At 42.8% G+C, this 24,595-nt stretch overlaps 1 protein-coding gene across 15 annotated transcripts in view; it reads right to left on the bottom strand.

Moving 5' to 3' along the window:
* Positions 1-24,595, bottom strand: part of ERC2 (ELKS/RAB6-interacting/CAST family member 2) — a 900,196-nt gene that overhangs the window by 836,663 nt on the left and 38,938 nt on the right. For all 15 annotated transcript variants that reach the window (XM_029052114.2, XM_039910367.1, XM_039910359.1 and 12 more), the window contains exon 2: positions 17,379-18,182. In XM_029052114.2, coding sequence (XP_028907947.1) covers positions 17,379-18,035 — 657 coding nt within the window. In that variant the 5' untranslated portion in view covers positions 18,036-18,182. The remainder of the gene's footprint in view (positions 1-17,378; positions 18,183-24,595) is intronic.

Raw genomic sequence — 24,595 nt, 5'->3', positions numbered from 1 at the left:
AACTGTCTCCTGGTGCCACCTCCCCCAACATCAAAGGGAAAGGAAGCTTTCATCTTACCAAGTAAAGGAACTAGAATATCATCATCTTTAAATTAGAACCATTGATTTCAATTTTCCAGCTCACTCTCTTATTTTTAAAATGTAGTAGCTCTGCTCTCTATTACTTCAAGGCGTTAGAGGTGAGTGAATACTCCTCATTCCTTCCAGAAGCAATCCACTTCTCAACTCATTTGGATTTCATAGGAGACAGAATTCAATTGGGAAGTAAAAATCATTTCAATCTATAAATTATGATTAAAAACAATGACTTATGGATTTAATAGGCACTCAATCTGCTTTCCCCATCCTATTTTACCTCATGGATCTCCTACTACAACCCACTTGCACACTTCATTCCTACAACACCAACCTACTCACTGTACGTCAAGCTCGTCTATCACGCCATCGCCATCAACTCCTCACTCATTTCCTGCCTCTGGTCTGGAACCCCCTTGCCCTTCATCTCTGAAAGGCCATCACTCCCCCAAACTTCAGTGCCGCCCAAAAAATATGTCTTCTCCAAAACGCCTCCCCTAAGTCTTTTATTCCCCTTATCTGCCATCCCCTCTGCTTTGCCTACGCATTCAGCTCTGCATCCCTTATGCACTTGATTTTCACCCCACTCCCTGCTCCACAGGACTAAGGTACATATCCTGATATTCTGTCATTTCCCTTATCTGTAATTTATTTTGATGTCTGCCACCTAGTCTAAACTGTTTGTTCCTCATGGGTCAGTCTACCAACTCTATTGGACTATACTTTCCCATACTCTTAATACAGTGCTCTGCACACAGTAAGTACTCAGTAAATATCACTGATTGATTGATACTAGAGTTCTTCGTTAAAAGCTTTAACTGCTCTTTGGCACATATCTAAATCCCTCCTATCACTGGAAAGGGCATAATTTTGCCACTGACACTCATCTAACATGAAAACTAAAGCACACAGGGGAAAGGTGAAGATATAAAAATCAAAAGGATAGCCTCTGAAAAAGATAGCCTGATTCTCCTCAGTCCAAGAAGAGGAATGAGTAGAGATACAGTTTATTTTCCCTTTGAGGACAGCCAAACAGGTCATTCAGGCCCTGAATTGTATTCCTTGCCTTTAACTATCCTTTCAAGCTAAGTAGCACTTTTGTATATAGCTTTATACTCTATTATTTCCTCCCACCTGTAATTTATCTTAGTACCTATCTCCCCAGCTAGATTGTAAGAGCCTTGAGGGCAGGGATCATTTCTACTATTCTATTCTATTATGCTCGGCCACACAGTAGGTGCTCAATAATTATGATTTACCAATTGATTACATGGAGCAAATCAACCAGATCAATCAATCGTATTTATTGAATACTTACTGTCTGCAGAGCACTACATTAAGCACTTGGGAGAGTACAGTGGCTCAATCTTTTGCTTCACTTGCACTGCACAAACCTAACCATAGTCTTTGAAGAATGATTTATGCTGGTCAGTAATAACCTTGACTCACCAAGCCCCAAAATGAAGAAACTCCAATGAGTTTTGAAGCAGTTTACATCTATGATTTCAGGAAACAAAAACTCCTCACTCTAGGCTTCAAGGCTCTACATCACCTTGCCCCTTCCTACCTCTCCTCCCTTCTCTCTTTTTACCGCCCACCCCGCACGCTCCGCTCCTCTGCCGCCCACCTCCTCACCGTCCCTCAGTCTCGCCTATCCCGCCGTCGACCCCTGGGCCGCGTCCTCCCGCGGTCCTGGAACGCCCTCCCTCCTCACCTCCGCCAAACCGATTCTCTTCCCCTCTTCAAAACCCTACTTAAAACTCACCTCCTCCAAGAGGCCTTCCCAGACTGAGCTCCTCTTCTCCCTCTACTCCCTCTACCACCCCCCTTCACCTCTCCGCAGCTTAACCCTCTTTTCCCCCCATTTCCCTCTGCTCCTCCCCCTCTCCCTTCCCATCCCCTCAGCACTGTACTCGTCCGCTCAACTGTATATATTTTCATTACCCTATTTATTTTGTTAATGAAATATATATCGCCTTGATTCTATTTAGTTGCCATTGTTTTTACGAGATGTTCTTCCCCTTGACTCTATTTATTGCCATTGTTCTTGTCTGTCCGTCTCCCCCGATTAGACTGTAAGCCCGTCAAGCGGCAGGGACTGTCTCTATCTGTTGCCGACTTGTTCATTCCAAGCGCTTAGTACAGTGCTCTGCATATAGTAAGCACTCAATAAATACTATTGAATGAATGAATGAAAGGATTTCAAACTATAACTAGAGGGGAAAAGGTCAAGTTTCTCCTATGATCATCAGCATCACAAAGGATGAACCCATCAAATTTAAGAGAAAATATTTTTAAATTTGAAATCTGAGTCAAGTGGGATGAGTGCTCTTAATTCTTTCAATCTCAAGCTCCTTCTATCCTTTTGGTATCTTAAAATATAGTTGTCATACTTTCATCTAGTCTCTGCGAACACAGACTTTAGACCTGGGTTCTAATCCCAGCTCCACCATTTTTGTCTGCTCTGTGACCTTGGGAAAGTCACTTCACTTCTCCATGCCTCAGTTACCTCACCTGTAAAATGGGGACTAAGCCCGTGAGCCCCATGTGGGACAGGGACTGTGTCCAACCTGATTTTCTTGTATCCACCCCAGCACTTAGTACAGTGCCTGGCACATAGTAAGTGCTTAACAAATACCATAATTATTATTATTATTACCAACATACAAATAAAATTCTAGCCTTGGGAAAAGTATTCCCCTATTGCATATAATCACTGAAGAAACTGAATTTAGCCCTCCATTTTTCTGAAATTTCCAATTCCACTAATAACTGGGTTCTAGGTGCTAATTCTTAGGATTTTCACAATTGTCTCTAAATTCCCACAACACTAAAATGCGGCCAACCGCTACATTAGAAAATAGCAGCTCAAGAGGAGGCATGTCACACTGGCAAGGAACACCAGGTGTCGCCTTCACTCCAAAAAAAAAAAAAGATCTCCTTGGCTGTCAACTGTCTAGGTCCCATTTGGCAATCATAGATGAACTACTTTATTTTTCTATTTGCTCCACCCCTCGCCTCCCCAGTCATCCCACTCCATCCCTTCTCTGCTCAACTCCATCCCTTCTCTGCTCAACTCCATCCCTCCTCTGCTCCATTCCATTCCTGTGTCATTTTTATTGTACTTTAAAGGGCTCGCATGGAAACATTCCCTGGCTTCCCAGAACTGGACAGGTGGGTTGCAGTGGGTGAGAAATCAGTGTGTACATGCAAACCATATGTGCCAACATCCCAGGAATTTCTCCTCTCCCCCAAACTTGGCTGTGGAGTGGGGACAGAGGAGAGCAATGGAACCCAGGAGGGAGGGGGATGTTGGGTGGGGGTGGGAATCCCAGTAATCTTAACTCTAGGTGTGAGAAGATAAGTTACGTAAATCATCCCTGGGAATGAAGGGCGATGGGGATAGAGCTCCCTACCCATTGTCCCTTTCCCAGAGCTGGGTATCATAAATCCTACTCCCAAGTCAGAAATAGTGGGTCCCCACCTATCTTCCTCCAAACTAGAACTTCTAGGTCTCTCCCACAGCCTCCAAATCCGGACTCCTGAGTTCCCGTTTCAAGGGGGCCCAAAATCAGAACTTCTTGGGCCACACTACCTTCTCCATTTCCCCTCCCCAGAGCTCGACTACTGCACCCCTTTAACACCCTCCCCCCAAAATCCAGGATTCTTGGGTTTTCACTACCCCCTACAGAGGCAGCACTACTGGGTTCTATTGTTCTCTCCTTCCCCGAGCCCCCCTACCCCCACACCCCCACACACACACCCCGATTGCGGCAGGGATAGGGCGGAAAAGGCTAAGGAGCATAAACATATTAGGGCCAGGAATGAGTGAGGACATAGAACAAAGGTTAGGGAAACGTTCAAGTTAGTGAGGTTGCCACAATCATCCCAACTTGCCCAACCAGGTTTGGGGGACCAGGGAAGCTTCCCAATGGGGGAGACATTTTTATCTAAAAAGAGTTCCAAAGATTGGGATGGAAAGTAGAAAGGGAGGCTGAGAGTGTAGGGATGGGGGAAAAAGGATAGAGGGGCAAGTTAAAATGCAGTGGTAGTTGATCTGCAATTGCCAACAGTGTCCCAGACAGCTAGTTTTGACAAGTAGCAGAAATAATAATAATAATAATTGTGAAATTTGTTAAGCACTTACTATGTGGCAGGCACTGTACTAAGCGCAGGGCTGGATAGAAGCAAATTGGGTTGGAACCTGTCCCATGAGGGGCTCACCATTTCAATCTCCATTTTACAGATGAGGTAACTGAGGCCCAGAGAAGTAAAGTGACTAGCCCAAGATCACATAGGAGACAAGTGGCTGAGCCGGGATTACAACTCATGACCTTCTGACTCCCAGGCTCTATCTACTATGCCATGCAATATTACTAGTAGTAGTAGTATTTATTGAGCACTTACTGAGTCCAACACTGTTCTAAGTATTTGGGAAGGTACAAGAGAAGTACAAGTCATGGTTCCTGCCCACAAGGCACAGGATTCTCAATCACAATGGAAGCAACCCCTAGTGTCCTTCACTGGCGTGAACCTATTTAACATCAACAGAGAGCTCCTACCTTAAATATTATAGCAAGAATGATTTAACCAATTAAAACTTTGATGAGCAATCAGGTGTATTTAACTCAATCTGAAATTTGACCGAATCACTGGAGTTAAAGAAAAGGGAAAATGTATATTTGGTATCAATTGTATTCTCCCAAATGCTTAATACAGTGCTCTGCACGCAGTAAGCCCTCAATAAATACAACTGAATGAATTAAACATAGCAACTTTTGTATAGCCTAATGTAGGCTATCTAGCAATCCTAAATTTCTAATCCAATTTTAAGTTTGGTGTTTATTTTCCTTGATTCATTTCTGAAGCCTCATATAGACTTTTTCCTTCTGATTTAAAACTCAACAGTGTTCTGTTTCATAAAATGATAATTTTAGAAAAGATAAAGTTCTAGAATGTGAAATGAGAGCTCTTATTCTTACCAGAATCTCCCTGCAGAGCCAGTCTCTTTCAATCTACAGTAAAAGTTTTTTATCTGGCACATTTCCAATCGGATAACTCTATTAATTGGCACAGTGCTCTGCACACAGTAAACGTTCAAAAAATATTATTGACTGATTGATTCACCTATCCTTTGGTTTGATTTAATTTAACAATCTTGGTCAATTGATCCTTGGTGGAGAAATAGTTTAAAATGCTTAAGTCCTCTCCTGTGAGTATGCAGGTCGCCTGGGCATTTATATAAATTCTCTGCTAATCTGATTAGCAAAATGCTTTAGCTCCAGCCCATCATTATACTCCCTCTCCCTGCTGATGTCTGTTTCTTGGGCATAGCTTCTCCTGGGAGGCTAGCTCTGCTGGCTAATATGACTAGCAAACAGTAGTTTCTCTCGACAATTTCAGAAGTTATCTACAAATCTGATCAGTGAACAGTATTCTGAATGGTGACTTGCCAGGTTTGGTTTTGGTTTTTTTAATGATATTTATAAAGTGCTTAGTATGTGCCAGGCACTGTACAAGGCACAGGGGTAGATACTGTTAAAAACAGCATTCTGAGCATAGCAGCTCGATCAAAATGACTCTGTTTTTGTCTCAGGAAGTCCCCCATTTCAGGTGGGATGTATATCACATTTGCAAATTCCAAATTCCGGGGGACAGGAGATTGCTTCTTAACCAAAACAGATAAGACCTGCTTGAAAAGTCTCTTTTGTCATTGAAGAAAACACACTTGTCCGAGTTCATTAGTGATTGACTACTTCTCCTATATGTTGCAAATAAAGGCACAGCCAAACTGGAGAGGGGCACCGTTGTGTCACTCGTACCTCTCCAGAGGTGAACGGGCACTCCGTCACATTCTTCCCTTTTCTGATCTACCCAGCACTGTTTCTGAGTGTTACTTTTCCTTGCTTGCATCACCACCTTGGGTTCGAATCCTCACTGCTCTTTTAGTTCCATTCTCTTTTCGAATACAGATACCATATAGTCAGGTTGGACACAGTCCATGTCCCACATGGGGCTCACAGTGTTCATCCCCATTTTACAGATGAGTAACTGAGGCACAGAGAAGTTAAGTGACTTACCCAAGGTCACACAACAGACGAGTGAAGGAGCTGGAATTAGAACCCAGGTCCTTCTAACTCCCAGGCATGTGTGCTGTCCAATAGGCAGTGATGCTTCTCTGCTTCACTGTGCTATCCTCCTCACACACTTTCCTGTACCTCAAAACTGCTGTGTGTGTCCTGGGTCCTGGGCTCTCAGGGCACTGTGTGAGTTCTGGCAGGGTTTTCTCTTTGCTGATGTGATTAGCAAACAGTCATCCCCACCCTTTGCAGACCTTTGAGAAAGACTTTATTGATGGACCTTATATGATTGCATAATCATGCAATGCCTCCTGTTGGTAATTGTCATTGACAACTAGGAGAAGGAGCATGACTTAGTGGATAGAGCATGGGTCTGGGAGTCAGGAGGACCTGGGTTCTAATCCCAGACTTCCCACTTGTGTTCTGGTAACCTTGGACAAGTCGCTTAACTTCTCTGTGCTTCAGTCACCTCATCTGCAAAATGGGATTAAGACTGTGAGCCCCATGTGGGACAAGGACTGTGGCCAACCTGATTAGCTTGAATCTACTCCAGTGCTTAGTACAGTTCCTGAGACATAGTAAACACTTAACATACATTTAAAAAAAAAAAAAACCTACTACCTCACATTCCCTGAGTACATCTGATATCAAAATTTTTACTGCATATTGATTTTCAAATGTTACAGCTCCTAAAACTGTAAATAAGACCTCACAATCATATAATCAAGTCAGCATTTCCACTAATGTTTTTAGCAGGAAGCTTTCTGAATAAGAAAGGGTGTTGAATCGGTAGCTAACAGGAAGCTAAAGAGCCACTGACAGTAACATCCTGTATCAAGCTCAAAAAGATCTGCTGACATAAATCTGAATGTTTCCTTGCCTAGGTTTCTAAAAAACATGACACCTGCTACAGAGCAACACCTAAAATAGTCATTGAAAATACAGGTAGTTGTGAGAACCAGCTGTTGTTTTCATAGTGGCAAAAATATGCTTTTTGTTGTTTTTCATCCCCATCCTGATGGGGATGCCCCGCTTTCAGTTGCTTTTAGCTGCTGCCACACATCAGAATCACGATTTGAAAAATATAATCAACAAGGGCTTTGAGACACCTTTTCTGATTTGAGACTAATAGCTCCAAGCACAAGATCATTTGTAATTGTAATGTGGGTTGGTCGCACTAGGTCATATTGAAGCCCATAGGCTATTTTTCAGCTCACACCTTCAGTTTCACGAGGTCATCACAGTGTCTTCATGGAAGTCCTGAAAAACTTAATCTCACCTGCAGACTTTGAGATTTCATTGTCCATTTTCTTTTCTAGATCAATTATGAGAATGTTAAACAAATTGATCCAAGCAAGATCCCTGGGGGAACCTCACTATTTACAAATTTCCATTTTGAAAAGGAACTGTTCATCCCTACTCTTTTTTTTCTATCTTATAGCCAGTCTCCTGACCACGACTGAATATTCCCTTCAACACCATGATTTTTCCATTTTTAAAGCCTTTCATGTGGAACCTTGCCAAAGGCCTTTTGAAAATCTGAATAGATTATGTGTACAGATTCCCTTCTGCCTATATGCTTGTTGACCCTTTCAAACAACTCCAGCAGAATAGTGAGGTACAATTTCCCCTTATAGAAACCATTTTGTGTTTTCTACAGCTGGTTGTGTTTTTCTAAGTGCTCACTGATGCTAAATTTCCTTCCCAGGTATAGAAATGAAATGACTTTTTACCCGGCCAGTGAGCATTCAGGGTTTCTTTTAAGTTACAGTGTTTCTTTTAAGATACCTACATTTTTTTTTGTTCTGTAGCACACATTTTACATGAGCCTCTAAAATTGTGTGTTTAACAGGCTCCAGACTTCTAGGAAGTCTCCTGCTTTTTAATAATAATTGTGGTATTTGTTAAGAGCTTACTTTGTGCCAAGCACTGGGGTGGATACAAGATAATTAGGTTGGACACAGTCCCTGGGCTTTTTAAAAAAAATGGTATTTGTTAAGTGCTTACTATGTGTCAAGCACTGTTTTAAGTGCTGGGGTAGGTACAAGTTTATCAGGTTGGACATAGTCCCTGTCCCACGTGGGGCTCACAGTGTGAGTTAGAGGATGGGGGACTGAATCCCCATTTTACAGATGAGGTAGATGAGGCACAGAGAAATTAAGTGGCTTGCCCAAGGTCACACAGCAGATATGTGGCAGAGTGGGATTAGAACCCAGGTCCTTTGACTCCTAGACCCATGCTCTTTCCATTAGCGAAGCCATGCTGCTTCTCTAAACATGGTCCTCATTTCTTTATAATTTCAGTTTCTAAAATTCAATATCCTTATTGTTGGTTTGGGGACCTTCCATGCTACAAATGTTAGTTTTATTGAGTTGTAGTTACTTTTGCCTAGTGGCTCCCTCACCTAAAGCTCCTGTACCAAGTTCTGCCCACTACTCGTAATTGAATCTAGTCTATTTTCTTTCCCTGATGATTCTACAACGAACTGCTCCAGAAACAGATGTCTATTCTAGACCGAATGAATCACTAAGGTGACATACTATGAGGCACCTAATGGGGACTGACAATACCAAGTTAGTTCTGGCAGGAATCGTAATCTCCTGGTGATTTTCTCAAACACTGATATCAACTGGTCACTGCTTCAATTCTATTCTGGGTCATTTTATCACCTTCGAAGCAGGAGACACAGCCAGAAACTGAAAATATTCTCATTCAAAAACTAATCCAATAATGTACTGAAAATGCAATAAGTGAAGCATTAAAAAAATAGTCAAACCTAGAAAAATAAGCATACCATTATGTAAATTAAAGAAGCTGAAAAACATAAGCCTGAGGAATAAACTTTGAGCCATAGCCACATTAAATTATTGGCTCAAAATCAGATCCCATATACCAGATTTTGGAATAGGTTCAAATATTCATCAAAAACTAAAATTACATTTATTTAAAATGTTTTATTTGTGTTACAATAGATAACATAAATTATTTCATAGCCATTATATAAAAACCATAACATTTCTCAGCAAGCAGGATGACATACACTTCACATGATGTCAAAGGCCTTATCTTCTGTGGTGAGTGAATATGGTATTTATTAGGATCTCTCAGTCTGTGCTACAATTTTAGATCATTGGTGCTTAAAGGAAATTTTGCTGCAGCCACTATTACAGCCATCACAATATTTTAAAAATTAGAGTCCTCTGTTCTAAGTCTCCACACCTGTTTCCCATGCTTCTTCTACACTTGAGAAGCAGCGTGGCTCAGTGGAAAGAGCACGGGCTTTGGAGTCAGGGCTCATGAGTTCGAATCCCAGCTCTGACACTTGTCGGCTGTGTGACTGTGGACAAGTCACTTAACTTCTCTGTGCCTCAGTTCCCTCATCTGTAAAATGGGGATTAAGACTGTGAGCCCCACGTGGGACAACCTGATTCCCCTATGTCTACCCCAGCGCTTAGAACAGTGCTCGGCACATAGTAAGCACTTAACAAATACCAACATTATTACTCTAGCACTCTCTTGCCATCCACTGATTTCTACTTCTTCCCACCACATTTCTCCCTATTCCTAAAGCTTCCTCAGTTGTCAAGCTCACACACTTCCCCTAAGTTGAGCCTCAACACTTTCATTCATTCATTCAATAGTATTTATTGAGCGCTTACTATGTGCAGAGCACTGTACTAAGCGCTTGGAATGAACAAGTCGGCAACAGATAGAGACAGTCCCTGCCGTTTGACGGGCTTACAGTCTAATCGGGGGAGACAGACAGACAAGAACAATGGCAATAAATAGAGTCAAGGGGAAGAACATCTCGTAAAAACAATGGCAACTAAATGGAATCAAGGCAATGTACATTCATTAACAAAATGAATAGGGTAATGAAAATATATACAGTTGAGCAGACGAGTACAGTGCTGAGGGGATGGGAAGGGAGAGGGGGAAGAGCAGAGGGAAATGGGGGGAAAGAGGGTTTAGCTGCGGAGAGGTGAAGGGGGGGTGGCAGAGGGAGTAGAGGGGAGTTTTAAGTAGGGAAGGCCTCTTGGAGGAGGTGAGTTTTAAGTAGGGTTTTGAAGAGGGGAAGAGAATCAGTTTGGTGGAGGTGAGGAGGGAGGGCGTTCCAGGACCGCGGGAGGACGTGGCCCAGGGGTCGACGGCGGGATAGGCGAGACCGAGGGACGGTGAGGAGGTGGGCGGCAGAGGAGCGGAGCGTGCGGGGTGGGCAGTAGAAAGAGAGAAGGGAGGAGAGGTAGGAAGGGGCAAGGTGACGTAGAGCCTTGAAGCCTAGAGTGAGGAGTTTTTGTTTGGAGTGGAGGTTGATAGGCAACCACTGGAGGTGTTTAAGAAGGGATTGACATGCCCAGATCATTTCTGCAGGAAGATGAGCCGGGCAGCGGAGTGAAGAATAGACTGGAGCGGGGAGAGAGAGGAGGAAGGGAGATCAGAGAGAAGGCTGACACAGTAGTCTAGCCGGGAAATAACGAGAGCCCGTAGCAGTAAGGTAGCCATTTGGGTGGAGAGGAAAGGGCGGATCTTGGCGATATTGTAAAGGTGAAATCGGCAGGTCTTGGTAACGGATAGCATGTGTGGGGTGAACGAGAGAGACGAGTCAAGGATGACACCGAGATTGCGGGTCTGAGAGACGGGAAGGATGGTCGTGCCATCCACGGTGATAGGGAAGTCTGGGAGAGGACCGGGTTTGGGAGGGAAGATGAGGAGCTCAGTCTTGCTCATGTTGAGTTTTAGGTGGCGGGCCGACATCCAGGTGGAGACATCCCGGAGGCAGGAGGAGATGCGAGCCTGAAGGGAGGGGGAGAGGACAGGGGCGGAGATGTAGATCTGCGTGTCATCTGCGTAGAGATGGTAGTCAAAGCCGTGAGAGCGAATGGGTTCACCAAGGGAGTGAGTGTAAATGGAGAACAGAAGAGGGCCAAGAACTGACCCTTGAAGAACTCCAACAGTTAAAGGATGGGAGGGGGAGGAGGCGCCAGCGAAGGAGACCGAGAATGACCGGCCAGAGAGATAAGAGGAGAACCAGGAGAGGACGGAGTCCGTGAAGCCAAGGTGAGATAAGGTATGGAGGAGGAGGGGATGGTCGACAGTGTCAAAGGCAGCAGAGAGGTCAAGGAGGATTAGAATGGAGTAGGAGCCATTGGATTTGGCAAGAAGGAGGTCATGGGTGACCTTAGAGAGAGCAGTCGCGGTAGAGTGGAGGGGATGGAAACCAGATTGGAGGGGGTCCAGGAGAGAATGGGAGTTAAGGAATTCTAAGCATCGATTGTAGACGACTCGTTCTAGGATTTTGGAAAGGAAGGGTAGTAGGGAGATAGGGCGATAACTGGAGGGGGAAGTGGGGTCAAGAGCGGGTTTTTTTAGGATGGGGGAGACATGGGCATGTTTAAAGGCAGAGGGGAAGGAGCCATTGGAGATGGAGTGGTTAAAAATAGAAGTTAAGGAAGGGAGGAGGGCAGGGGCGATGGTTTTAATAAGGTGAGAGGGAATGGGGTCCGAGGCGCAGGTGGAGGGGGTCCCTTGGACAAGTCACTTAATAATAATAATGTTGGTATTTGTTAAGTGCTTACTATGTGCAGAGCACTGTCCTAAGCACTGGGGGAGATACAGGGTAATCAGGTTGTCCCATGTGAGGCTCACAGTCTTAATCCCCATTTTACAGATGAGGTAACTGAGGCACAGAGAAGTTAAGTGACTTGCCCACAGTCATACAGCTGACAAGTGGTAGAGCTGGGATTCAAACCCATGACCTCTGACTTCCAAGCCCAGGCTCTTTCCACTGAGCCACGCTGCTTCTCTGTGCCTCAGTTACCTCATCTGTAAAATGAGTGTTGACTGTGAGCCCCACGTGGAACTCAGACTGTGTCCAACCTGATTAGCTTGTATCTACCCCCAAGCTAAATACAGTGCCTGGCACACATTAAGCACTCAAATAATACCATTAAAAAAACTTTTAAACTTCCATCAGTTCCATGTTTGAGCTTATGTGAGGGAAATTGGCGGAGAAGAGGGAAGACAAAGATACAAAATCGGAGTCAGAACTACAAAACAGATTTGCAGAGAGATAAAGGGACTGATGGACAGGCATAAGCAAAAAGACAGAGATCTCAATCAGTCAATCAATCAATAGCTCTCCCTTGTTCTTCTTTCCTCCTCACTATACTCTCTAAATCTTAATTATCCGCATGGGCTGGACACCTAACAACTCTGTGCTCCATCCCGTGTTGCTACAGACTTATAGACACTGATGTTTACCTCACCTCTTTAAGAAAGAACATCAGTTTGCTTTTTGGATAAAGAATACAGCTGCGTAGAAATCTTCCAGCCTTTAACTGGAAAACAATGAGCATCCTCACTTAAAGCAACCTTAGCCACAGCTGCTTCAATTTCCTCTAGTGGCCACACATAACCATGCTTGAAAACCAATGATTTAGCTACCTAAAGACCCCTTTAGACAATATCTACTAGGACAAAGTGGAAAATATATAGCTGATTTAGAAACAGGTACTATGGTAAATCAAAGGTTGTGATTATATAAAAAGTCCATGAGAATGAAGGGTGAGACCCCAGAATACCAAGATACATTTATGCTCTTAATCAGTTTTCTGGTGTCATAATTCTCCTCCCTGTTCCAGTCCTGACACATAGGTCAAGGCAGAGAGCAGAGTCATTTTAAGGACCAGCCAAGCCTCCCAAAACAGCAACACATCTCCTTTTCCAAAGGATAGAGAATCACTTACTTCCCTGCCCCACTTCCACAGGAAACAGACTTGCAGAGACCGTAACAAAACGTGGGGCCATGCCAGTCCAAGAAGTGGCGCGGCCAGGGTTGGGGCCACTGCAATAATGATCCTCCCACAGGTTGTCCTGGACTCTCCTGGATATATTTCCAGTTCAAAGAACACATTTCAAAAAGAAAAAGAAATCTTCTGATGTCACTGTAATTTTACATGCAATAGCAATGGAGATTTATTGTAGTAAAATCAATCAAATTTATTGTGTGCTTACGGTGTGCAGGGCACTGTACTAAGCGACTGGGAGAGTATAATACAAGAGAGTTGGTTGACATGTTCCCAGCCCACAGTGAGCTCACAGTCTAGTGGGAAAAACAGATATTAAAATAAATAAATAGATTATGGATATGTACTTAAGTGCTTTGGGGCTGAAGGAGGGGTACATAAAAGGAGCAAATCAAGGCAGTGCAAAAGGGAGTGGGAAAGGAGGAAATGAGGGCTTAGACAGGGAAGGCCTCTTGGAGGAGATGTGCCTTCAATACTCCTTTGATGGTACGGAGAGTAATTGTCGAATGTGAAGAGTGGGCATTCCAGGCCAGAGGCAGGACATGGGTGAGAGGTCAGCGGAGAGATAAACGGGATCAAGGTACAGTGAGTAGGTTGGCATTAGAGGAGCAGAAGTGTGCAGGCTGTGTTTTAATAGGAGAGCAGTAAGGTGAGGTAGGAGGGGACAAGGTGATTGAATGCTTTAAAGCCAATGGTAAGGAGTTTCTGTTTAATGTGGTGGTGGATGGGAAACCACTGGAGGTTCTAAGGAGTTGGGAAACATGGTCTGAACTTTTCTGTAGAAAAATAATCCAGGCAGCAGAGTCAAGCATGGACTGGAATGGGGAGAGACAGGAGGCTGGGAGGTCAGCAGTAATCATGGAGGAATAGGATAAGTGCTTGGATTAACATGGTGGCAGTTTGAATGGAGAGGAAGGAGGAAGGAAGGAATGGAGAGGAACATAGCGATGTTGTGAAGGCTGAACTGACAGATTTAGTAATAGATTGAATATGTGGGTTGAATGAGAGAGATGAGTCAAGGATAACACCAAGGTTAAGGGCTTGTGAGACAGGAAGGATAATGGTGCTGTCTGGAGTGATGAGAAAGTCAGGGGGAGGACAGGGTTTGGGTGGGAAGATGAGTTCTGTTTTGGACATGTTAACTTTGAGGTAACAGCAGGACATCCAAGGAGAGATGTCTGGAAGGCAGGAGGAAACGCAAGACTAGAGAGTGAGAGAGATTACGGCTGGAGATGTACATTTGGGAATCACTCTCATAGAGGTGGTAGTTGAAACCATCAGAGCAAATGAGTTCTCCAAGGGAATGGGTGAAGATGGAGAATAGAGGTGGACCCAGAACTGAGCCTTGAACAACCCCCACAATTAGAGGATGGGAGGAGAGGAGGGGCCCGCAAAAGAGACTGAGAATGAGCAACCAGAGAGATAGGAAGAGGACCAGCTCATGTGAAATTGGGAAAGTTTCCTTTTTCTTTATGAAGTAAAGACAAAACTGTTTAGGGCTATCCCACTTTAGCTTAATAATGACTGTTAGCTCTTTGAGGGCACGGAATGTGTCTACCAACTCTATTTTGTAGTCTCCCAAGTTCAGTGCTCTGCACACAGAATGCACTCAATAAATAGGATTGATTGATGGATTGACTGATTGACTATTCTAATTTTAGTCTTACTTTTTTTTCTGGCTTTTGAAGTTACAAAGTAGAATTAGTCAAATAGGGAATTAGGATTTTTAAATTGTTCTCTCTCTCCCTTTCTTTCTCCATTTTGAAGTAATAGTATAATTTACTGAATGCCCCGATTTAGTACAATGCACTGTACTAGAGGCTTGGGAAGAACAGAACAAAGTGACATGTTCCAAACTCCCAAGGAGCTTACACATTTTGCTGTTCATCTCTTTCTAGTCTATGTTGTCTCTCTCTCCTCCCTTTTACTCCTACAATTCCTTTGGATTTTCACTTGCTTCTCTCTTCCAGAAAGGCTGTGACATTTCAACAAATGATGAATTGAACACGGATTTAATATCAGTAATGATCATCCCAGAAATATCCAGACTTGCTGGATATAACAGTCTAGACTGAAAGACACTAACATGGCATCAAAATCATTAACAAATTCTAAGTAACAATTTCCTGCCTACATTTAGAAATTATTAATCTGAACTAAAGTAATCCTAAAAGTAAATTTAACCACCCTAATGCAATTTGTCCTACTCTAGTCTCAAGTTATATAAAGCACTATCTTTGTAACTGTCAACTGTTTTACACACAGAGAATTATGTTTTTTGATAAAGACTATTCAATCGGAGGGTTTCTGAAGGTCCCCTAAATTTCTGAGCACATCTTAATAACTCTGGCTGCACTTCTTTCCCCTGATGCTTTCACCGTTTCCCAAAATACTTACAAAATGAGTATACTACTGAAAAACACAGTAGGATTTTTTGGGGTTTTTTCCACAAAAAAAAGTCCTGGATTGTTAGCTTCCAGGTTTAAGCATGACCTTAAGATCAAAATGGAAAGGGAAATTGGGGAAGGGACAATGGAATGAGAAAGGTGGAAAAAATAAGAGGAAAATGATTTTTCAGTAATGTTATTTCTGAAGATCAAAACTAGAGAGTGCTGAACAATTATTTGGGGATCACAGTGGCAGAGCAGCTCTTCACAAAAAAAAAAATCCACTCTCAACTTGCCATTTCCCAGCTTAAGCATTTGTCCTCCTGCTGTGCCCATTAATGTTTAAGAGCACCTACTATTGTATTCTTCATCCCTTTCCTTTCCTCCTCTCCACCCTATCTCCCCACTTCTTCACAAAACACACGTTTCTATTCTTGTCAGAGAATAAACTCTAGGAAGGTACCGAAAAGTCAGCCCCAAAATACAGATGCTCTTTTCAAAGAGCAATGTCAGAGTGTTAGCTATGGTTCTAGTCCACGGTTTGTTTTTATTTTCACATGTCAGGAGGGAAAAATGACCTTTCTGTTGTGACCAAAATTCACAGTTCCTCAGAAGAAAAATCAATCTGTCAGTTAATCAAGAGGATAGTGTGACTCCTTTCTACATAAATAAAGTGAGAACAAAGAAAGAGGAAATTACAAAAACTGTAAATACTTATCTGCCAATTATCTCCTCCTGAACTGATTGTTTCCAAGAAAAAAGAAATCAAGTTAATGTTTTCATTACATAAGAATATCTGATAAGCTAAAAAGGGTGATAGTTTTGGTTTATCATCTCGCCTGTCTCCATGCCCACATTCTATCTCTGGCCTGGAATGCTCTCCCACCTCAAATTCACCAGAGAATTACTCTCCCCCCCTCATTCAAAGCCTTATTGAAGGCACATCTCCTCCAAGAGGCCTTCCCAGACTAACTCCCACTTTTCATCTCCCACTCCCTTCTGCATCACCCTGACTTGCTCCCTTTGCTCTTCCTCCCTCCCTGCCCCACAGCACTTATGCATATATCTGCAATTTTATTTATTTGTTTATATTGATGTCTGTCTCCCCCCTCTAGACTGTGAGCTCCTTATGGGCAGGGATTGTCTCTATTGCTGTATTGTAGTTTCCCAAGTGTTTAGTATAGTGTTCTGCATACAGTAAAATTTAATAAATACAATTGAATGAATTAATGGATAAAGGTCCATCATTGGCAAACTTCTGGTTGGGAATTTTCTTCATAGGTTATGTTGATCATCTTCCTTTAGAACCCTATTTGATTCATGGATAACAGTACAAATCAACACAGAAAAGTTAATATTAAGAACGACACTGGTAGTGCGGTACAAATAAAACTTCTAGAATTGCTCATTTAAAAAGATTACATTTTCTTACAGAGAAATGGGCAGCAGGAAGTCTAGGTACTTACTACATGCTGCAGTATGCAAAGTAGCTAGACTTGAAAATCAATTACCTTTTATGCTGCATCAAGCCCACAGTACTGATTCTATTTTATGACTTTTCAATACAATAGCTGGTGGCTTTAGCTTTCAAACTGCACTAACTCTAATGGAAATTATACTTTGAAAATCACTTCACCATTTAAAATGTAGCCCTCTGTATGTTGATTACTAAAGCTTTCATTTTTGCATAAAAGCTGTGCATTTATCATTTCACTACAGGTGGCAGTCATATTCAGACTGCTGCTGAAAAGAGAGGGAAAAAAAGAATAAACACATACAAAATGTCAAAAATGAGAAAATAAGAAGTGACAAACACTCTCCTTGGCAATAATGTGAAACACTGCAGGAAAAAAAGAAATTGCAGGCTATATCTAGTGTCTGATTCATCCGCTTTCATGCTCTTTTAATATCAGAAAAAAACCCATCAAGATACAGATTTCCAGTGATACAACTCAGGTCACAGTGCCTCATGCAATTGCTGCTGAGTTACAAATCCAAGCTGAAAAAGAGAATATTTTGTCATAACCTACCTGATTTTCTTCATGAGAAACCCTCATCTGCTCCTTGAGTACTGACATCCGGGCCGCTTCCTCTTTCCTCAAGACTCTCTCCTTCTTGAGCTCAGGACTCCAGAAAGTCTTGATACTATTCATAGAAGATCCCAACTTACTATCCTTAATGTCCAGCTCTTTCCTGAGGAGGTCATTTTCCCTCTGTAGCTCCTTAAGCTGAGCCTGCAGATCTAGCATGGTGCTATCCCTTACCTGCCTCAACATAGAGGGAACCTGATGGTGGTGATGATGCGATGAAGTGGTCAGGCCTCCATGCTGATCGGTGTAGGAAAGCACATCAGTGTGGGAAAGTCCAGCTGAAGCAATATTAGGGCTGCTCCCCATGGCGGTCACTCGGCCCCCATATACAGCTCGATTTGTGGCCCTTCCGAGAGTCATGGTGCCCTTTGGAAAAGTAGTAGATGCCACCCCCTCATGATCACTTAGATACATCGGTCCGGACGTTGCATAGGCCGCATTAAGGGATTGGATGTTCTCCATTGATAGAGTCTTACCTGTTCCTCCACCTCCTCCACTGTTTGTTCTTCGGTGGCCCAAACGAGGAGATCTTGGCAGACGTGGGGACCTAGAGGGGCTGCCTTCCAAATTACTGATTGTTCTCGCGCTTCCATACATGATTCTTTGATCGTGAAGTACTACTGAATATAAGATGGGCTATACTAAGGTTTGAGATTTGGTCAACGATTCCACTTGCTAATCTGGCCAGGGTTTTCACTGCTTACTCTTCATAGGCTGCATCAGAAAATGTTTCTGATTAAAAATCTGAAAAAGAAAAAAAATTGGGATTTAAAACTAATTAGTAAGTCGATTGTGATTTACAAAATGTCACATGAAAATTTTGAGACACAGTTGAAAAGGAAAGAACACATTTCTCTTCTCAGAAATGGCCACCCATTTATCTTCATACAGAACACTCTTAGCAATTGGCTTTAAGGTTTTGCACCAGCTGCCTCCCTTTTTCCAATAGGTTCTCTTCTCTGGCTATATACCAGCTAGCCCACTTCACTCTAGCCATGTTTACCTAAATGTTCCTCACTCTTGACACCTGTCACAGACCCACTGCTCACACCTTTCCCCCTACAGGGAACTTCTTCCTCTCTCAACTCCAGCAAACCATGTCCCTTTCCATTTTCAAAACCCTCCTAAAAAGCCACCTCCTCCAGATGCATTTTCTGATTCATTCCCACCTTTCTGGTCACATCACCTCCATTAGACACCTTAGCACTCATGTGTACCAATATTCATTATTTGGTGATTGAATTGCCTCTTTTTGTTTTTATCATTTGTATCTGTTTCTTACCCTATATTCCTGTCATATTTGGTGGTTTCTATCTACAAGCGCTTAGTATAGTGCTCTGCACACAGTAAGCACTCAATAAATATGATTGAATGAATGAATAAATGCCTGCCTCCTTCATTAGACTCTAGGTTTCTGAGGGTAGCGACCACATCGCTTACTCTCCATCTTCCCTCCCAGACTGTTCCCACCTAGACTTTACCATTGCTGTAGACAACACCACCATCCTCCCTGTCTCACAAACCTGTAACTTTGGTATTATCCTTGACTCATCTCTCTCATTTAACTCACATATTCAGTATGTCACCAAATCCTTTCAGTTCATCCTTCAAATCACCTCTAGAATCTCCCTCCCTCTCCATCCAAACTGCTAGCATGCTTGATCAAAGCACTTTTTATGGTATTTGTTAAACTCTTACTCTGTGCCAAGTACTATACTAAGCTCTGGGGTGGGTACAAGCTAGTCAGGTTGGACACAGTCCATGTCCCACATGAGGCTCACAGTCTTAATCCCTGTTGTACAGATGAGGTAACTGAGGCCCAGAGAAGTTGTGATTTACCCAAGGTCATCCAGAAGACAAGTGAGAGTGCTAGGATTAGAACCCAGGTCCTCCTTAGTCCCAGGCCAGTGTTCTGATCATTGATAATAATAATAATAATAGTATTTGTTAAGCACTTACTACGTGCCATGCAGCTTCTCATTTATCATATCCCACTTTGACTATTGCAACAGACCCTTCACTAATCTCTCTGCTTCCTGTCTCTCCCCTCTCTAGTCCATACTTCACTCTGCTGCCTTGTTCATTGTTCTAAAAAAACATTCCTTCTGTCTCTCCCCAAAGCTCAAAAACTCAAATGGTTGCTCATCCATCTTCACATCAAAAACAGAAACTCCTTACCATCAGCTTTAAAGCAAGTAATCAGCTCTCACCCTCCTACCTTATCTCACTGACCTCTTATAACAGTCTATTTGATTGTGAGCCTGTTGCGGGCAGGAATCATCTCCATTTGTTGCTTAATTGTACTTCCCAAGTGCTTAGTACAGTGCTCTGCACACAGTAAGCACTCAATAAATATGATTGAATGAATGGATATAACCCTGCCCACACACTTTGCTTCACAACTTTGATCTCACCTTTCTCACCACAAGAAACTTGCCCACACCTTCCCTCTGGCTTGGAACACCTTCCCCCTTCACATCTAACAGAAAACTACTCTGCCCACCTTCAAAGCCTTCCTAAAATCACATCTCCTCCAAGAAGCCTTCATTTCCCGTACTCCCTCAGTGTCACCCTTGCACTTGGATTTGTACCCTTTATTCATTCAATAGTATTTATTGAGTGCTTACTATGTGCAGAGCACTGTACTAAGCGCTTGGGATGAACAAGTTGGCAACAGATAGAGACAGTCCCTGCCGTTTGACGGGCTTACAGTCTAATCGGGGGAGACGGACAGACAAGAACAATGGCACTAAACAGCGTCAAGGGGAAGAACATCTCGTAAAAACAATGGCAACTAAATAGAATCGAGGCGATGTACAATTCATTAACAAAATAAATAGGGTAACGAAAATATATACAGTTGAGCGGACGAGTACAGTGCTGTGGGGATGGGAAGGGAGAGGTGGAGGAGCAGAGGGAAAAGGGGAAAATGAGGCTTTAGCTGCGGAGAGGTAAAGGGGGGATGGCAGAGGGAGTAGAGGGGGAAGAGGAGCTCAGTCTGGGAACGCCTCTTGGAGGAGGTGATTTTTAAGTAAGGTTTTGAAGAGGGAAAGAGAATCAGTTTGGAGGAGGTGAGGAGGGAGGGCACCCCATCCTCAACCCTCAACATTGTTATCGACAAAAATTAGACAAATTAGAAAGGGTTCGTTTAGTCAATGAAGAGACGAAAGACTCTGAGAGAACGGGTCAAAGAACAGGACAGTAGGAAAGTGGCGAGCGGCCCGTTCACCCCAGTGGGGTACGTGTGACCGCAGCGCCCCGATCCCAGGCCACCCTGCCAGCTTTATTGGTACGGCGAAACCCCCCGCTGGCACAGGGCACCCAATCGGGGCTAGGCACACATAGTAACAGTAACCAATCAGTAAGCACTTTCATGATCCCGTGACACCCGACCGGTCCGCGCCAGAGTGGCGCACAAAGTTTGAAGTGGCACATGGTGGAGGTGTTTCACGGGGCGTGGCCATTTTACAGTCCACATGGCACAGGCAATGGCGCAGGCATTTTACAGGTCACATGGCACAGGTCCCCTGACTTGGGGTTGAGGCTGGCCTCACCATCGCCATCTTGAGGCGATCCGCAACAACATTTATGTACATATCTGAAATTTATTTTAACATCTGTCTCCCCCTCTAGACTCTGGCTTCTTTGTGGGCAGGGAGCATGTCCACCAACTCTGTTGTAATAATAATGATGATGGCATTTGTTAAGCGCTTACTATGTGTCCAGCACTGTTCTAAGTGCTGGGGTAGATAATCAGATTCTTGTCTGTGCGTCTCCCCGATTAGACTGTAAGCCCGTCAAACGGCAGGGACTGTCTCTATCTGTTGCCGACTTGTTCATTCCAAGCGCTTAGTACAGTGCTCTGCACATAGTAAGCGCTCAATAAATACTATTGAATGAATGAATAATCAGGTTGAACACAGTTCCTGTCCCACATGGGGCTCACAGTCTTAAATCCCCATTTTACAGATGAGGTAACTGAGAAACAGAGAAGTTAAGTGCCTAAGGTCACACAGCAGAGAAGTGGCAGAGTCAGGATTAGAACCCCGGTCCTTCTGACGTCCAGGCCCATGGTCTATCCTCTAGGCCATTCTGCTACTCTCCCAAGTGCTTAGTACAGTGCACACAGTAAGCACTCAATAAATATGACTGATTGATTGATATCCTTATACTTTGCCATTTGCTCTATGTGTAATTTATTTTAATATCTGCCTCCCCATCTATACCCTTAGCTCTTTTTGGGTAGGTATTGTGTTTACCAACTTTATTGTCTTGTACTCTCCCAAGAATTTAGTACAGTGCTCTGCACACAGTAAGTGCTCAATAAATACCACTGATTCAGTCAGTGGCATTGATTGACTAATGTTCCCAACCACTTAGATTAGAGCTCTACATGCAGTAACTGCTCAGTGAATGTCACTGTTATTGTTGGTGGTGATGATGATGAAATGGAACCAGTCAAAAAAGTGTGACATCTCCCAAAGTCATCCCATGAAGAAAGATCACGCAGTTCTGCAAAGCTGGGCAAATGGATGGGTAGTAGGAAGGAGCATGGGGTAGTGGACAGAGAACTGGCCTGGGAGTCAGAAGAGCTTGGGTTTTAATCCTGGCTCCACCACTTTGCTGTGTGGCCTTGGGCAAATCACTTCACTTCTCTGTGCCTCAGTTAGCTCATCTGTAAAATGGGGATTAAGGCTGTGATCCCCACGTGGGACAGGGACTGTGTCCAACCCAATTTCCTTGTATCCATCCCAGCGCTTAGTACAGTGCCTGGCACGCAGTAAGTGCTTAACAAATACCACAGTTATTATAATTATTATTTCTGGTGAATGCCTGATCCTCAGCCCTTACACACCTCACAGGAGGAAAAATGTACCTAACCTCTTGGGAAAGGGTGAGAATTGGCAGGAAGTGGATCTGCAATCCTTCATGTTTTTCCTTGTCTGTTTTATTTCAATTAAGCACTTAACTAGATTCAGATCACCACAAGTCAAAGTGTAGGTGGGACCATTACATTTTTTGAGGTTCTGCCTCATATCCTTACAGCCCTAAGGCCAAGGTAGTGGGGCAGAATCCCGCAATCACAGCAGCAAAAGTCTCAAATTGACCTCACATTGCACCACGCTTGAACTCACCTTTAGAGCTGCAAATCATACTGCAGCCATATGATATACTTCAAACCAAACTAGAAAATCCTAATCCCAGCCCAAAGGAATGGTTTTGGCACAGACAAAAGACCAGATAGCAGCAATTACTGCCAGCCCAGCTCTTCCACAGCTCAACAGCACAGCTCATTGCTGTCATTGATTAACACTGACACCCAACTCAGGTAGAATCGTGGGGACCAGGAGGCAGAAGCCAATGGCAGAGGTCAGAAAGAATTTAGTAGTGAAGAGCAGGAAGGGAGAAACTAAACTTCTTCTCCTCTCCATTTTTCCCATCCCTTTCTCTCCTTTTCCTTCTCCTCTTTCCCCTTATCTCTCTCTTCCCCTTTCCTTCTCTTTTCCCAGTCACCCACTTCTCTTTTCTCCTCCCTGTCCTCCTCTTCCACTTTCCTCTTCTCATTTCCTTTCTCCTACTCCATTTCCTTTATTCCATTTTCTTCATTTCCCCATTTCCTCCACTGCTGGTTCCAATTTACCTTTCTCCCATTTTAGGCTTCATTCCTATAACACTTTAAGTCACCCTCCCCCAAATTCTAGACACTTTATACTAGGTCCATGAAATTGGGAAACCAATTGATATATCTAAGATTACAGGGAAAGGAGGAATTTAACAGAGACTATGGATTAAGCAATCTCTGGTTTCATTTATATTCCATAATCTTGAGATGCTAGCAACAGTCTGGTTTAAACTGCTTCAGAGAGATTTAAATTGGATCCAATGGGCCCATAGCTTCATCTTTAGTAATTCCATGGTCTTTTACCCAAAAATACAAAGGGTGAGAATTTTATTTCCAGAAATGAAACTAACTTCATCCTGTGAAAAGGATGCATAGAATGGTGTGTGGTTTTCCGAAACTGTAATCAGATACTGAATTTACAACCTAACCTAATGTGTGTTCTAGTTGACTGATATGCTAAAGCACATGATTTTTACTTGCTCCTCTGAGTCATTCTTATGATCCTATAAGGCTCTGTTTAAATCATCTGACAGTCTTTTCAGGTACTTGTTTTAATCCTTTTAGCTTTTTTGTTGTTGTTGTAGACTCCTAATTTCTCTTCCACCTTACATTATTTTTAATCTGTGAAATGAATTTATAATAAAGACAAATAATTTGATATTTATTTTGGCCACCAATGATGTAATGTTATTTGGGGAGGGGAACCATGATAAAATAGAGAGTTATGGATTGATGATATATTTCCATAGATTTAATGAGAAAAATCTATAAGCATATCCCTGTGCTGGAATGTATTAGGATACCTGGGAACAATGTTTATAACATTAGTATTTTAATTATTGTAGCTTGTAATGAATCTTTGGGAATTTTGCAAACAAAGCACAAATAATATAGTACAACAGAGAATATATTAAGCTATTTAAGATAATTGCTGTTAATGAAATGCCCTGAAAAATGTAAATTACAACATAATAAACTATATGCAGAAATAGACTAATGTTTCTATTTTACGAGCAAAAAAATTAATTATAAAAGGACTCATTTTAAGACTACCCCATGAATAAAATCCAAATTTCAGCATAAATGTCATACAAGCCTATAGAGATACTTCATCTAATAATATATATGTATACATAGAGAGAGAACATACGTTTAAAAAGAATATACATCTATAGTAATAATAATAATAGTGTTGGTATTTGTTAAGCACTTACTATGTGCAGAGCACTGTTCTAAACCCTGGTGTAGATACAGGGTAATCAGTTTGTCCCACGTGAGGCTCACAGTTAATCCCCATTTTACAGATGAGGTAATTGAGGCACAGAAGTGACTTACCCACAGTCACACAGCTGACAAGTGGCAGAGCCGGGATTCGAACCCATGACCTCTGACTCCCAAGTCCAGGCTCTTTCCACTAAGCCATGCTGTATTCACACCCTCTGAAAAGGGTTCAGGGACTCTTGGAATTCAACCTTTTAGATGGGTCTAATCTTAATGTTGGCTTCAAAGTTCTCAAAATACAGTAGTTGAAATG

This window comes from Ornithorhynchus anatinus, chromosome X1 (assembly GCF_004115215.2).
Source record: "Ornithorhynchus anatinus isolate Pmale09 chromosome X1, mOrnAna1.pri.v4, whole genome shotgun sequence".
NCBI classification, from domain to species: domain Eukaryota; kingdom Metazoa; phylum Chordata; class Mammalia; order Monotremata; family Ornithorhynchidae; genus Ornithorhynchus; species Ornithorhynchus anatinus.
The sequence above is the reverse complement of the archived record's forward strand: the minus strand, read 5'-3'. Positions and strand labels throughout refer to the sequence as shown.